This window comes from Mus pahari, chromosome 11 (assembly GCF_900095145.1).
Source record: "Mus pahari chromosome 11, PAHARI_EIJ_v1.1, whole genome shotgun sequence".
Classification (NCBI taxonomy): Eukaryota; Metazoa; Chordata; class Mammalia; order Rodentia; family Muridae; genus Mus; species Mus pahari.
This window is the reverse complement of record NC_034600.1, coordinates 24,504,766-24,519,874: the sequence shown is the minus strand read 5'-3', so window position 1 is coordinate 24,519,874 and position 15,109 is coordinate 24,504,766. Positions and strand designations below refer to the sequence as shown.

At 40.2% G+C, this 15,109-nt stretch overlaps 1 protein-coding gene across 1 annotated transcript in view; it reads left to right on the top strand.

Moving 5' to 3' along the window:
* Jmy (junction mediating and regulatory protein, p53 cofactor) overlaps window positions 1-8,645 on the top strand; it is a 64,161-nt gene extending 55,516 nt beyond the window's left edge. Inside the window, exons 8-11 of the mRNA XM_021208455.1 lie at window positions 852-947; window positions 1,684-2,290; window positions 3,375-3,685; window positions 7,466-8,645. Coding sequence (XP_021064114.1) covers window positions 852-947; window positions 1,684-2,290; window positions 3,375-3,682 — 1,011 coding nt within the window. The 3' untranslated portion in view covers window positions 3,683-3,685; window positions 7,466-8,645. The remainder of the gene's footprint in view (window positions 1-851; window positions 948-1,683; window positions 2,291-3,374; window positions 3,686-7,465) is intronic.
* The last annotated feature ends 6,464 nt before the right edge of the window (window positions 8,646-15,109 follow it).

Genomic DNA, 15,109 nt, shown 5'->3' with positions numbered 1-15,109 from the left:
AGGGGACCTCTCCCCTTGATCACTAATTGAGAAAATGCCTGACAGCTGGATCTCGTGGAGGCATTTCCTCACCTGAAGCTCCTTTCTCTATGATAACTCCAGCCTGTGTCAAGTTGACACAAAACCAGTCAGTACACACTTTGCCTACCTAGAAAGTCTTCATTTAACTAAAATATAATCTGACAAATGAGATTTTGTTACATAACTCTTAGGTAATTCAACAGTAAGGAGAAAGTTACAAACATCAATGTTAATAGCACGCCTATTACAGGGTGTGGTAACCCACATGATTCATGAACAATAGTGGAAGCATATTTTTCTAACTGCTGGTTGATACACTGTGTAACATTAAATTAACATGGTTCCCATCCTTTCAAAGAAAAGGAATTTAAGCTGAAGGCGGCAGAGGCAGGCAGCTCTCTGTGAGTTTGAAGCCAGCCATGTCCTATTGAGTTCTGGGACAGCCAGAGCTATACAGAGAAACCCTATCCTGAAAACAAAAACAGACGAACGAAAAATTATTGATGTGGTAGTTGCTGATTTTATTTGAAAAGTCACTTACATTTGAGTTGGCTGAATGTGAAGCCAGAAGTAATTCTGACTAAATTTGTTGTAGCCTAAACCCCTGAGACAAAGCAGTGTTCAGTTTAGAGAAATTTCACCTTACTTTATATGACCAGTGTGAACTTATTGGAAGTATAAAGTTTTACATTGTCAAAGATTTTGTTCAGTGAATCATCTTAATTAATTTGTTTGACATGTTAGGGAGAAATCTTCTCCTTTCCCATTCTCTTGTTAATAATTAAAATAAATTGGGCACAGTATAATGCAGTTACTGTCTTCTTTACCAGAAGAGAGACAAATTGCATGATGAAGAGGAAAGAAAAAGTGCCTGGGTTAGCCAAGAGAGACAGAGGACACTGGATAGACTTCGAACATTTAAGCAGGTAATAGAAATGTGCTAATGTTTGATTTACATTGCTCTTCAGAGAAAGCCGTAGGACACTCTGATTGTAGGAGTTCTGTTTAGAGTGTATTCCCAGCCGGAGCAGTTAAATTGGCTAAGTCAGCAGTGATATTCTTTTGGCCCCTGGAACACCACCTCCTGAGTATATAAAGAATAGAGATAGTGTCAAGAAAGCCTGGAATCTTTTGAATTAAAAAAAAAAAAAAGGTAATGTTACACTCCTCTTCTATCAGAAAATTATCAGGTATTTTTTTTAAGTGCCCTATAACCCCCCCCCCCCATTTAATCATTTGAAAATAGTTTCTTAGTTTATACATTAAATAGTTTTATGTACTGTTTCTTCCATTGGCTAGTTTTCTTGTTTGTGAGATAAGGTCTTTCTGTGTAGCACTGGCTAGACTGGAATGTATATAGACCAGGCTGCCCTCAGACTCTTGTGTGCTGGGATTAAGCAGTTGGCTTAATTAGGTAAGAAGATAAGAGGGAATAAGTCTTAGCATATTTGATAGTAGATAATAAAGGAGTTGGGGATGATTGTTTCAGAGGAATTGACAGAGGCACAGGTATTCTAGTTTGTTTGCTTGTTTGTTTTTTCCCTGTTTCGAATAAAATCAGTAAAGAGCTAAATAAATAACATTCTGTTAAAGAAGTAACTAAGCATTTGTTGGCAAATTAGTTTAAAACAATACACTTATTCAATAACTTTGTTATTTTAGAGGTACCCCGGACAAGTCATCCTTAAGTCAACCAGATTACGAGTGGCTCATTCAAGAAGAAAAAGCACAGCAAGCCCTGTGCCCTGTGAGGAGCAGTGTAACTCTCTCCCCACAGTGCTGCAGGGGCCAGAGAAAAGAGAGGTGGGGGAAGGAGGAAGCCAGCTTGGGCCTTCCCAGACAGCAGAACCCCGGAGCCTTGTCCACCTTGAAGACACTTCATCAGAACAACTTGAATCCGCCTCATTACCTCCTCGTGCTGTTGTCAGCTCTGAACTGCCTCCTCCACAGTCAGCTCCATTGTTAACTAGCAGTGACCCCAAACCATGTTCTGTTACTAGAGATCCTCTCCCACCCCCTCTTCCTCCAACACCTCCCCCTCCCCCTCCACCACCTCCACCCCCACCCCCACCTCTGCCTGTTGCAAAGGACAATGGGGCCTCCACCACTGCAGAGACACTGGAGAAAGATGCACTTAGGATGGAGGGCAATGAGAAGAGCATCCCAAAGTCAGCCAGTGCCCCTGCTGCACACCTCTTCGATAGCAGCCAGCTGGTCAGCGCCCGGAAAAAGCTCAGAAAAACCGCTGAAGGGTTGCAGAGGAGGAGAGGTGAGCGAACAGGACCTATCTGGTTCTGGGGTAAAGGGAAGCACAGGGAAGGAGCTTTGCATTGAATTCTGTGTTGCAAAGCTTAAAATAGAATTTTGAACATTATTTGATAGTCATGTTTCTAAGATAGCCTTTGAAGTGACATCTGATTAAGTAGTACTTTTTGTGCTACGTAAGAAAAGGCCATCTATTTGGTCACAGTTTAGTGTTGAAGACTTAAGAGTGATCTTCATATAAAAAGACAAAGAACAGGTAGTTATCACATCACATAGACAATATGCATTAGTAAAGCTATTTCTAAACACATTTCCCTTGCCCTTGAGAGACTTCATGTTGCATAGGGGCAAATACTACAGAGCAACTTGCATATTACATATTGATCTGAGAATATTCTGTAAAATCTTTCATAATACAACCTGAATAGAATTTCATATGTGAAATAACTGAAAAAGTGCACTGTGAACCAACATTAAATTGTGTGTGCATGGGGGGTAGGTGTGTGGGGGAGTGTTTATGTGTATGAGTGTGTGAGAGTGTGTGTATGTGTGGGGTGTATGGGAGTGTATGTATGTAGAGGGGGAGATGTGTGGGAGTGTGGGGGGGCGGATGGCAGTATGTTGAGGTTGAGTCCATTTTTAAGATTTTTCAGTTGTTCTCTGCCTTACTTATTGAGAGTTTCTCTGTGAACCTGGAGCATACCGTTTCAGATTGACTGCCTAGCCGATAACCCTGCCCTAACCTATCAGCCTCCACTGTGTTCTTGCATCTCCCACGAGCTGGGCTTACAGCACTGTGTGCACAACTTTGTCCAGCTTTTATATGGATGCTGGGATTCTGTACTTAGAGCTTCATCTTGGGGACAGTAAGGACCTTACTCACTGAGGCATCTTCCAATATTAAATTTAAAAAAATAAGAGAAAGAAATATGTAATCAGTCACTGTCTTACTTTGGATTGGTTTGTGGGTACAAAGAGGTCTCACATGTCATATCAAGACCTGTCCTATTCAGCATGCAGTGGAGGTCACACAGGTTGACTTTTAAGAGTAATAATCCTCACTGGTTGTTTTATTTTGTCTTCCAAAGTGAGTTCACCCATGGATGAAGTGTTAGCATCCTTGAAGCGTGGGAGCTTTCATCTGAAAAAGGTTGAACAGCGGACTCTGCCTCCTTTTCCTGATGAAGATGATAGTAATAATATTTTGGCGCAGATAAGGAAAGGGGTAAAGTTGAAGAAGGTACAGAAGGAAGTTTTGAGAGAATCCTTCACACTTCTGCCTGATACAGACCCTTTGACACGGAGCATCCATGAAGCTCTAAGAAGAATCAAAGAAGCATCCCCAGAGTCCGAGGACGAGGACGAGGCTTTGCCTTGCACAGACTGGGAGAACTAGCAGGTATATGAACCTTAGTCTTCAGCAGCCAGCTTTATGGCTTTGACTTCGCTGATGAGCTCCAGCATTTCTTGAGTCTGTCGCATGTGCATTGTGTATGGCTCCATTATATAGCATGGATAATAGATATGCTAATTCCAGGTTTTAACTCAAAAATATTCAGTTCAGTGTCCATTTTTTAAATCTTGTCCCTTTATACAACAGTCCGTCTTGTGACTAATCATGTGTTTTTCTAGTGTATTACTGTTGGGTTGTTTTCTTTCCTATATGTGCCTTTTAAGTTAGGGCCTCTGTATCCAGGCTAGTCTGGAACTCCTTGTGATTTTCTTGCCATCATGGTATGTATTACATAGTATGGCCGGCAAAGTGTTTTGTTATTTATTTGTGTGTGTGTGTGTGTGTGTGTGTGTGTGTGTGTGTGTGTGTGTGTGTTGGGGGGTAGTACGTATGCAGTACCCTCAGAGACCAGAAGAGCCCGTTGGGTCCTTAGAGATAGTGTTACAGGCAGTTGTGAGCCCTCTGACATGTAGTCTAGGTATCTCTTCCAGGTCTTCTTGCAGGGTTTCAGGAGTGCTTAATGATTAAGCAAGCCATTTCTCCAGCTCTGGAAAGCACCTCTAAAAGACTTCTAGCTGTGTGTTGTTTCTATCTTGCTCATTGAAAATATCTACAGTGTAGTTATATTCCAAGTAAAGAGATATAGTCTTGTTTTTAACTTGACCAGAAAAGCCTTTTTAACTGAACTACTTAAGTTAGGTTTACTGAATTTTGATCCTTTCTTAGCTGCCCATAAGGGAGTTTTCTCAGTCTAGAAAAATTACTAAGTTGTCTGGTTATATAGCTTTCTAAGTATTTAAAACTATTCAGCCATACTGTTGTTCTTCATTGTCTATAATAAACATTATAGCTACATTAATAAATAAGTTATAAACAACTTGAATCCTGTATACAGTATAATTGTTTATACACATGCATTGTAATCCTTGCAATCTGCACTTGCTTGCTGACCCCTGCAGGGTTGCCCCCCACCCCCCACCCCCCCATGGGATCTCATCTTGTAGCTTTAGCTGGTCTGGCACTAGATATATAGATCAGGCTAGTCTTTGCCTCCCTTCTCATCTGCCTCAGTCTTTGTGAGTTGTGATATTAAAGGTGTGTGCCACCAAGCTCTGCTACTGTTTATTAAAAGCTAATTATAATATGATTAGCACAAATTATACTACATCAAAAGAATAGTGATTATGGCATATGTCATAGGTTAGTTACATAGTTAAAGGACTGACAATTATGTCTGCTGAAATAAGGTAACTTGTGCAAAATGTCCAGAGCGTGTAACATTCTACACTGAAGCAGACTTGCACGTACTATTCTAGAGGGGATATAGACGAGACAGCTGCTTTTTTACCCTGGGTGTGGTGGCACAGACCTTTCATCTTGGGCACTCTGAGTTGAGCCCAGCCTGGTCTACAGAGTCATCTCCAGGGCAGCAAAGACTACAGACAGGTCCTGTCTCATGGGGCTGGGGAGGGGGGGTGGCTTATTTTTAAAATAAATTTTAGCAGGGATGTATACAGGATCATCTTAAGATGAGGGGGTGTGTACCATGACCCTTGACTATGTATGAGTCTATGAACTAGCCTTAGGCACTTGGTAAGTGTGGATTCCTGTCTTTGACTCCAAATCTAAGTGGATATTTAATATATATGCAAGAACACATGGATGTTTAAGACTTAGCACAATAAAATATGAAGGATTCAAACAAAGCATTACCACTAAAAGGGTTTTTACCTGTTATTTTTGGACCTAGAGGTACATTAGGAAAACACCTCTCCCTGCACCATGCTCCTCAAGCTTACACACGGGTCTCAAATCATATTCCATACAGTATGTGATTGAGTATTACCTTCTCCCTGCGTTTCCTTTTATTGCTGTTATATGCAGAGGCCCTGATTTTCAACCATTTTGCTCATATATGTGTACATCATACTGTACTTTATAAAAAAGACCGGCATTTATTTTCTTAAGAAACATAGAGGAATATATAGACATCATGTTTCTAATTAGTTAGTGTGTTTGTATTCAGAGGCTCGGGTTGTCTTCCTAGAGTCTTTTCCATAGTAGATATTCACGCATCACCTCCCTCTTTATTGTTCTTGCTCCTGCTATGTCTCCTGTGGCTTCTCTTGCTGCTTACATGTGTATCTCAGCCAGTCACCACTGTGGCTCACTCACCATCCTTAGTCCTTTTGCTACAGCAGCTCCTGCCAGCATTTCCATGCTTGTCTTCTCCCATCTCACCAGGTCTTGGCTGACAAGTAAGACAGAGCCTCAGCATCTTGGAAGTTTCAGCTGAGGTGATTTACATGTCTGGGCATGAGTGTCAGGACACTTTGTGAGGGAGTGCAAGGGGCTGGTAGTTGTTAAAGTATTGAAACAACCAGCAGATGTATAATCTATACACCTTTTGAAAGGTTTTGAGTTCCTTTTGAAAGATGAATGTTGCTCTGCCTCATCCTACTGCAAGGCTTCCCAGAGATAGCCATGACTAACAGTGTCCTGAAGTAGCTTTCTAAACATGAGACAGAATTATACTTTATGACAAGGTTCTGACTTGTCTCATATAGGGTGTTTCTCAAACTTCTAAGTATAACCGTGAAAAGAAAATGGGGCACATATATCATTTTAAGAAAGCTGCAGAAAAGGGAACACAAGAAATTTATCTTAATGATGTTTACCTGACAGGGGCTACAACAATACCTTTCAGTATGCAGGTGACATAACATTTTGAAATAGTTACCCCTCTGCACTTAGCCTTTTAGATATTAAGGCCCCCAAACCCAGGTTTTGATTCAGATGCTATTTTATGTTGTAATTCCTGCTAGCACATCTCAGTGAAGTATCCTATCAAAACAAAAATATACTTATTGGAAAGATGACCCTTGTCTAAATCTAGTTAGCTTCTGAGGCACTCTAGCTAGCTTTCAGACACTCAGTGCCCATATAACTTCAGAAACATGTTGCTTGTTGCTGTATATTTAAAGAATGGTTTTTATCCTTCTCCTAATAGGCCAGTTGGTAAAACCTGTCTGCCTCTACTGAAGTTTAAAGACAGCCATTTAATAGGTGTTACTCTCCTAAGAAGAGCAGAAACGATAGGGAATCTAACACTCTCAATAGTGACCAAAATCTGTATTAAATGACTTTTATTCTTACTACTTTAAGAATACAAACATCGTGGGGCTGGAGAGGAGGCTCAACTGTTATGATTACTGCCTGCTTTCCCAGAGGCCCTGTATATAATTCCCAGTACCAACATGGCAGCTCAGTAGGTAGCTTTAGTCACAGGGGATCTGACACCCTCTTCTGGCCTCCACAGGCACTGAATGCACATGGTACACATACATACTAAGGTAAACACTCATACACATAAAATAAAATCTAACTTAAAAAATTATAAACTTTTTTTTTTTTTTTTTTGTTTTTCGAGACAGGGTTTCTCTGTATTGCTCTGGCTGTCCTGGAACTCACTTTGTAGACCAGGCTGGCCTCGAACTCAGAAATCCGCCTGCCTCTGCCTCCCAAGTGCTGGGATTAAAGGTGTGCGCCACCACGCCCGGCAAAAATTATAAACATTTTACTTTAAAGAAAATCCTATACCATTACCATATAGGTGACTATTAAAAAAAAAAGTATGCATTGAAGATATTTCCAAGAATGTGAGGGAACAGACTTATGCCCTACAGGCATTTTGTTCTAATATTGTATCATTTTGTTTGCAAACAGGTGACTTAAGAGAGAAGAAAAATACCCATGGATGAAGACTGGCTCTGGTTCTTTTGGGGAAAAGTCTAAGCTCTTGGTCCCACAATTGGAGTATATTGACAAAGTGGTATGAAAAAGGAAGCACAAGCGGGAGGTTACTGCTGTCCAGTCCCTCTCATTGATAGTGCAGTGTTCCCAACTGCAGTGAGAACAAGCCGCCTGGAGACAGCTGTGCCCCACCCACCCGTCCTCCCAGTCTGCCCAATCATAATCTCGTAGAGGCCAGTCCCATCACTATGATTTGAAGAACACTGGGTTGCCAGAGGGCTGCTGTACGTGCTACTTTGGGATTCATCTTTCAGTGACCTGAGAAGATATGTGCTGAAGCACATCAGCATCCACGTCAGCTTGTAGAAACAGAGTGACATGCTATAGAAGACATTTATCAAGGTAGTTATGGTCAGGAATTAAAAAAAACAACATGAAATGCACTTAAAATTTCCACATTATTCATCTCCAGAGGAGATGTTCAGTATCTGAGAAGCCAATGGAGATATACCTATTAATGTGTGCACCAGAACATGACACATTTAACAAGGCATATTTTTAAGAGGCCACAGTCTTACATTTTGTAAGAGTTTGAAGTTAAAATTTCCATGCTTTTAAAATAGCATTTCATAATTCTGAATTTAGAATAGTTTGAATTTTATGTGCATCCTGTTTATGAGAAGCAATGCTTTGTAATTTGATAATGTTATTTTTAGTCTTTTTTGTTTGAACTACTGCTTGATTACTATAACTCAAGACTTTCCTATTGCGAATCAAAAAGCAGGATTCAACAGTAGGGATTCCAATTACAAACTGTGTACCAGGTTAAGTTTTTATTGTCAACGCTCCATGGTGAGTAAAGGTCCAGAAGGCAGTCGGTCCCGAAGCCTCCAGCTGGCATTTTAGTGGGTTTTTATTCTGTGCATAGAACTTTAGGAGAGCATATGTTGTTGTCACTAAATCTTTAAACTCACATGTGTAGATCCAGTGCTGAGCTGGCTGTATCTTAAAGGGTCCATTTATGAATGGGGCCAGCAGGGATCGTCACTGGCTTGATTATGTGGACATGCATGAAGGCAGATATGCTGGGCCCAGTTTACAGTACATTGTAGTGTGTGTGCTGTATATGGAGGAATTGAAATACCAAAAAGAACTTCATTCGTAGAAAGTTCTTCCCCAGCGTTGCCCAGAAACTTTCCTGAAGCAAAAGCCTCCTAATGTCCGCCATTGTTTTCCTCCAGGAACATGGCTTTCTTCTTGTCACTTTTAAGAGATGTTTTTCTTTAATTATGAAAAAGATTCTTGTAACGGGTTATAGAAAACCAAATTTTTGCACTTAAAACATTCATGTTTATTGATGAGACTGGGAGCTCATGAAGCATTTACTTTATATATTGGTTTTAGTCCAAGCATAATTCACTCATCTTGTCCGCAACAATTAAAACAGCTCTGATATATAAGCCTCATTCTAAGATGATCTGTGTGTCCTTTATACCCCCAGTAAAGCACCAAAATGTGTTTAACCCAAAGAGTCATTGGCTAGATAAAGAAATATTTGGAAAGCTTCAAAACTTAGAGATGTTCTAAAAATCAACCATTGTTTATAAATTTGTAATAGTTACAGATCTATCCATCGATGCATTACATATTCAGGTTTTTTTATTTACTTACTTTTGAGACCAGGTTCTGCTGTGTAGCCCTGGCTGGCTCTGCAGACCAGGCCACACTCTGCAGCAGTCTGCTTGTCTCTGCCTCTTATAGGGATGCACCAAGATACCTGGGTCCATGGGTTTTGGTTTTTTGTTTTTGTTTTTTTTTTAAAGATTCATTTTTAAAATTATTTTAAATTTATGTATAACTATGTACAGAGGCTCTGGCTTGGTTACTGGGAACCAAACTTGGGTTTTCTGAAGGAACAGTGCATGCTCTTAATCTCTGAACAATCTCTCCAGTCCCCCCCTTTTTTAAACTATAGGAAAATATGAAATATAATTTATCAAAAGCCATTGTGTTGTACTCCGTTTTAGCACCAAATGCCTAGGCTTTGTAGGTGGGGATGAACTGGGACAATGAGCAGCTCTCAGCACATCCTGACAATCCAAGATTACAGCGTGGAGCCTTCGGCCTGTTTTCAAGTAAATGATTTTCTCCCAGCATGCCAGCTTCTCTGCCTCAGGTGTCTTGTTTTTGTCCTGGAGTGTGGCTCAGTAGTAAAGTGCAAGACCTTATGTTCCATCTCTAGTATAATAATTCTCAAGGAAAAATTTTTACTTCACAAAATCATACAACATTGGAGTTACTCATAATAATACAATTTAAATAACTAGTATACATGTGTTCATCAAATCACCAGATGAGCCCTCAGTAATTTAAAGTGGTTTTAGAGCCCCAGGAAAATGACAATAAGCATGATGGGTTTTTTTCCTCCCTTCTTACTTTCCTAGACACCGAAGTTTTGCTTAATTTTAGATGCAATCATCAGACCATAAGTGATGAGGTCTGGCCTTCACAGTTCATTCATGTGTCTAGTTGTCCTGGCATTTATTCAATCAGTGTTTCTAGTTCCCAGTGTAGTTAGCCTTCCATGGTGCCCAGTATCCACAGATACTGCCTGTCTGTGCTGTCCCCAAGTGTTTTATACTGAAGATGGGGAAGCAGGAGATGACTAGATGCTTAATCTAGTGTTACTCTTCATACTTGAATGTCAAATTTCAAATATGTCCCCGATACAACCAAAATTACGTATAGTAGCCGATGTACTATGTATAGAAAAGATATCTCTAGATTAAAGGTCCTAATTGTTTTTTAGCAGTAAGAAATTGCTGGAGAATGAGGATTTTAGGGTCTAAGCAATGACCATATTTAAAGAGTGCTTTATATAGGGGTATGAAGTTCATGAGACAGCATTAAAAACAATCATTCCTTAGTTGTTCATCATGCACTTGAAACTTTTTTGCAAAATTATTCCCCCCCCCCCTTCCTGAGATAGGGTTTCTCCACGTGGCCCTAGCTGCCCTGGAACTCCCTCTGTAGATCAGGCTGGCCTCAAACTCAGGGATTTGCCTGCCTCTGCCTCCTGAGTGCTAGGACTAAAGGCATGTGCGACTACAACCTGTTGCAAAATCCACTTTTAAAAAGATACTGGTGTGGTATAGTAAACACTTTGTTGACTCTACATTGTGTGTATAAATATGAATGTCAAATAGTCCTTGGTGCCACAGTATGTCCTAGAATGTGGTAACATGGTGTACTGCAGATACCACACGCTAAGAATTAGAATTCAGTAGGATATAGCATGACAGCATCCACATGGCATGGGGGCACGCACATTGATACAGTTGCATTCTCTAGACTCCCTGAGACTTCTTTATGGAATTCACTCACAGAATATATTTGTATTTATTTAAACTAATACTTTCAGCCCAGCTTTGTAATACACTCATCAACAGAAATCAATCTGCATAGTGACTTTGGGTCTTTAATGGGCCTATCAGGGAGTTTTGAGCTTTCTTACATTTTACCAGTAAAATAAGTATAGATCCCGAACAAACTGCAGGACATTTTAAACTAGTGCAGACAGCTTAAGATGCAAGCACTTGACAGGGGAAGCAGAAACCTTTAATTTTTCCTCATCTTTGCACTGAATATAAATGATTATATAAAGCTAAATGTGCATATTGAACATTTTATTTGTGCTTGGTGTTGCCAGTGACCATCAAGACTTTAGATGGAAGAGGGGTGAGAAAGCAGAAGCACCTTACTGCTGAGCACTGTGTTCATGCCTTACTACTGCAGTAGTTAGGCCTGAACTTTATGTTAGAGCACATTAAAATCCTGCCCAATTGCTTGGAAATAGGAGGCAATGGTATTTTTATCCAATATATATAATGTAACTTAAAAAATTTTCCTAGAAAATGAGTTTATATTGTTATCTAAACTATCCCGTGTGTTAACAGAAGCTTTTAAAAGTAGGAGGCAGTCCTGACGCAGAGAGGTGGTGAGAGAGGCAGTCCACAAAATGTTCCCTGAGTTATGCTAAAGATGTTCTTATTTTAATTTTTTTTGTTTTGTCCATAGTAAATATACAATGTGGCATTTATATGACTTAATGGATTGAGCTCCAAGTTTATAAGTGTACCCTCTCTTCAGAGTACATTTTTTGGGCCACTGTAAGGTGCATGTACAGAAGATGCCTCTGAGGTTGACATGCCGCTTCTCTTCCACCCTCAGAGAATCACTTGAGAGCAAGGGGAAGTTTCATTTCTTTTGTGTTTTTTGTAGATTCAGTTACAGTTAACAGTGGCCCAATTTGGGCTGGAAATATGTAGGGAAGACAATGAAACGTTTAAAAACAAAAGGTATGGGTGTTAGAGTTGAATTTTAACAGGAAAAAACATTTTTACTTGCATGTTGTATAGTTAACTGTCAAGGGGTGTAATGCAGCATTTTAGGTTTCTCCATGCAAATTCCTTTGTCCTTCCTATGAAGTCTTTGCAGTTACCGGTGTCATTTCCCTTTCCTGTGGTTTCCCCTTTATTTGTGTGATGTAACAAGGGTTGCATCCTATAACAGTTTCTTACATTGTTTTTGATACAATCCCCACTGCCTTGTTGAATCTCTCTCTGTACTGTATGCACTGCCAAGTGTGAAACCATAATATGTAGTTTATTGAGAAATGGAAGGCTGCAGGTCATTTTGCATGAGTAAAGCCCACTGGGGCTACATAAACTGACACTTTTGTCATTTTACCCAGTTGTGGGTAAATGAAGATTACAATGGCAGACTGACTCACCATTACTTGCTTTGTGCAATGTTATAAAGGCAAAACACTATGCACTGNGCTTGGCTTTACAGATGGCATTCCCACCATGACATTAAGTGGACTGTCCACAGCATACTATAAATGCCATCTCTTGCAAATTTATATACGTAAATATGCTCAATTAACACTCTCAAGTATTACAAGTATAAGGAAACTACTAAGCAGGCATTCATAGCAATACTATGAAATCTCCAATCACTGTTCTGACCGTCGCCTTCTCTTAGTGCAGCCTTTCTGCATCGTAGTTGCTGCTTTTTTTACTTTTCACACTCTTGACTTCAGAGTTAAGTGCTTGCTCACCAGTGTTGCACTCACCTTTCTTATTGTACATGCAATGTAACAACACACAGTTTTGGTGCTTAACAATATTCCTTTTTTTCTTTAATAAAGGATATTTATTTGAATTAACTTGATTTTGTTTGTTTAAATATTATCACCAGTAACTTTATTTCAAAATGGAGCATATTGTACAGGTTTAGTAAGTTTTATGAGTTACTTCCTTGACAAGAGGCAACTTAGGGAAGAGAGCTTAGAGCTTATTTGGCTTAGGGGAACAAGTCCATGATGGCATGGTCAGGAAACAGACTCCTTGTGTTCAGCTTGCTTTCTCCTTTCCGTTCCGTCCAGGTAACCACAGGATGATGTCCACACATTCACTGAAAGTCTTTCTTCCTCAGTTACACCTTTGCAAAACCATTCCTAGTATTTCCAATGCTGCATTCATTCCCACGATGATTCACAATTAACCGGATTCATGGACTGTCCACCCCTCAGCTGTTTCTTCCTAGAATGCTGTTGTGAAACAGTCATGGGAGCTTTACTTGTACAACATACTTCCCCAGACTCAGAGATCTGTTTAATGTCTTCATTTCAGGAGTTAATTCATGATTATCTAAGATTATCTTCATACTTGGAAATAGTTAACTAGAGGCCAGCAGACACTGGCCACTTTCTGTCCTAAGAGTGTAGTAGCAGAACAGGTAAATTCTACTTATCCCCAAGGGCGTGGGACTTGGAATAACAACATGTTTTATATAACTGAATGCCAGATCATGTCAGATATGAGGTTAGGAGCCTAGCTGCCTGGAGTACAGCCCTGCACAGAGCCCTATGGTTCTGAGGTCAGGTTTGTCTAGTTGGAAGCTACTCCCCATAAATGGATCATTTTCATGCTGCAACAAAGACCCAAATGTCTGATAGACCAGGTTTTCCAGTCATTCACATTATTCTCTTCAGTATTTGATCTTGGAGTCCAGGCTATGTCCCTCTATTCAGACACAGGCTATTGTGTCTGCAATGCAGGGCTCAGCTCTATCTTTGAGCCAGGACATAACTACAACTCCCCTAAACTGTCAGAAAAGGTGGCCATAGTGTTTTATGTCCCGATACCTGAAGGTTTTCTTACCTGCTCTGATTTGCTTTCTTGATACCTAAGGTTTAAGGGTTACTCCCCAGCTCATACCAGCTTTATGAGCATTAAACTTGGGCTTTCATAATGGCTGAGCCAAAATCCTAAAATCAGTAATTCTTCTGGCCCGTGACCCTTTTCAGCTCACTAGCACTCTTATGTCCAGCTGTTTAAGGATCTCTGATCCAGAAATGGTGTCCTTGACTATCCTTGTTAGATAAACCCATACCTGTCCACTTTTCCCCACCTTGCACAGATCATGAACTGTTGCCCTTAGACCTTTCAATCTCTGCCCACATCTGACTCTCAGTCTTACCAGAGTTGACTCTGGCTTCCCCTTTGGCATGAAGCTATCTTCATCTTTCAGCCGTTCTGTGACACTGGCTTCCACATGTTCTTTCCACTGTCTTGCCTCTGCATAGCTCTATAGAGTGGTTGAGTCATGCACGCACACATGAACCCTGTGGTGAATTCTGTGAACTTAACCTCTGCCAACTAACTGCTCCACTGCTTCCTGAGCTCTCTGTAGACTTTTTATTGCTGGAGCTCTAAGCAAAACTTCTCTTTTCCCCCTCTTCTCCCCCCCCCCCTACTTCTTCCCAAGTCCCTCCCACCCTCAACTTCCCTTGATTATATTGTTCCCTCTAAGTAGGACTGAAGCATCCAATTTTTGGTCTTCCTTCCTCTTGAACTTCATGTGGTCCATGAGTTGTATTATGGTTATTCCATGGTCTTTGCCTAAAATTCACTTATTAGTGAGTACATACCATGTGTGTTCCTTTGTGACTGAGTTACCTCACTCAGAATGATATTTTCTAGATCCATCCATTTGCTTGCAAATTTCATGAAGTAGAATAGATGTTCAGAATTGAGAGTTAATCTTGGTAGATTTTTCCTTTGAGTGTCCTTCCTTACCTTTTTAGATAACTTTTGGTTAAAAGCCTATTTGACTCTTCATTAGAGTGGCTCGACATTAGAGCTTGTTTCTTGGGACCATTTGCTTGGAAACTTGTTTTCCAGCCTTGTACTCTGAGGTAGTGTCTGTCTTTGTCACCGAGGTGTGTTTTCTGCATGCAGCAAAATGCTGGGTCCAGTTTATCCAGTCTATGGATATGTCTTTTTATTGGGGAATTGAGTCCATTGATGTTAAGAGACATTAAGTGATAGTGATTGTTGCTTCCTGTTATTTTTGTTGTGAGAGGTGGAATTATGTTTGTGTTATCTTCTTTTGGGTTTGTTGAAAGATTACTTTCTTGCTTTTTCTAAGGTGTAGTTTCCCTCCTTGTGTTTGTGTTTTCCATCATTATCCTTTGTAGGTCTGGATTTGTGGAAAGATATTGTGTAAATTTGGTTTTGTCATAGAATATCTTGGTTTCTCCATCTATGG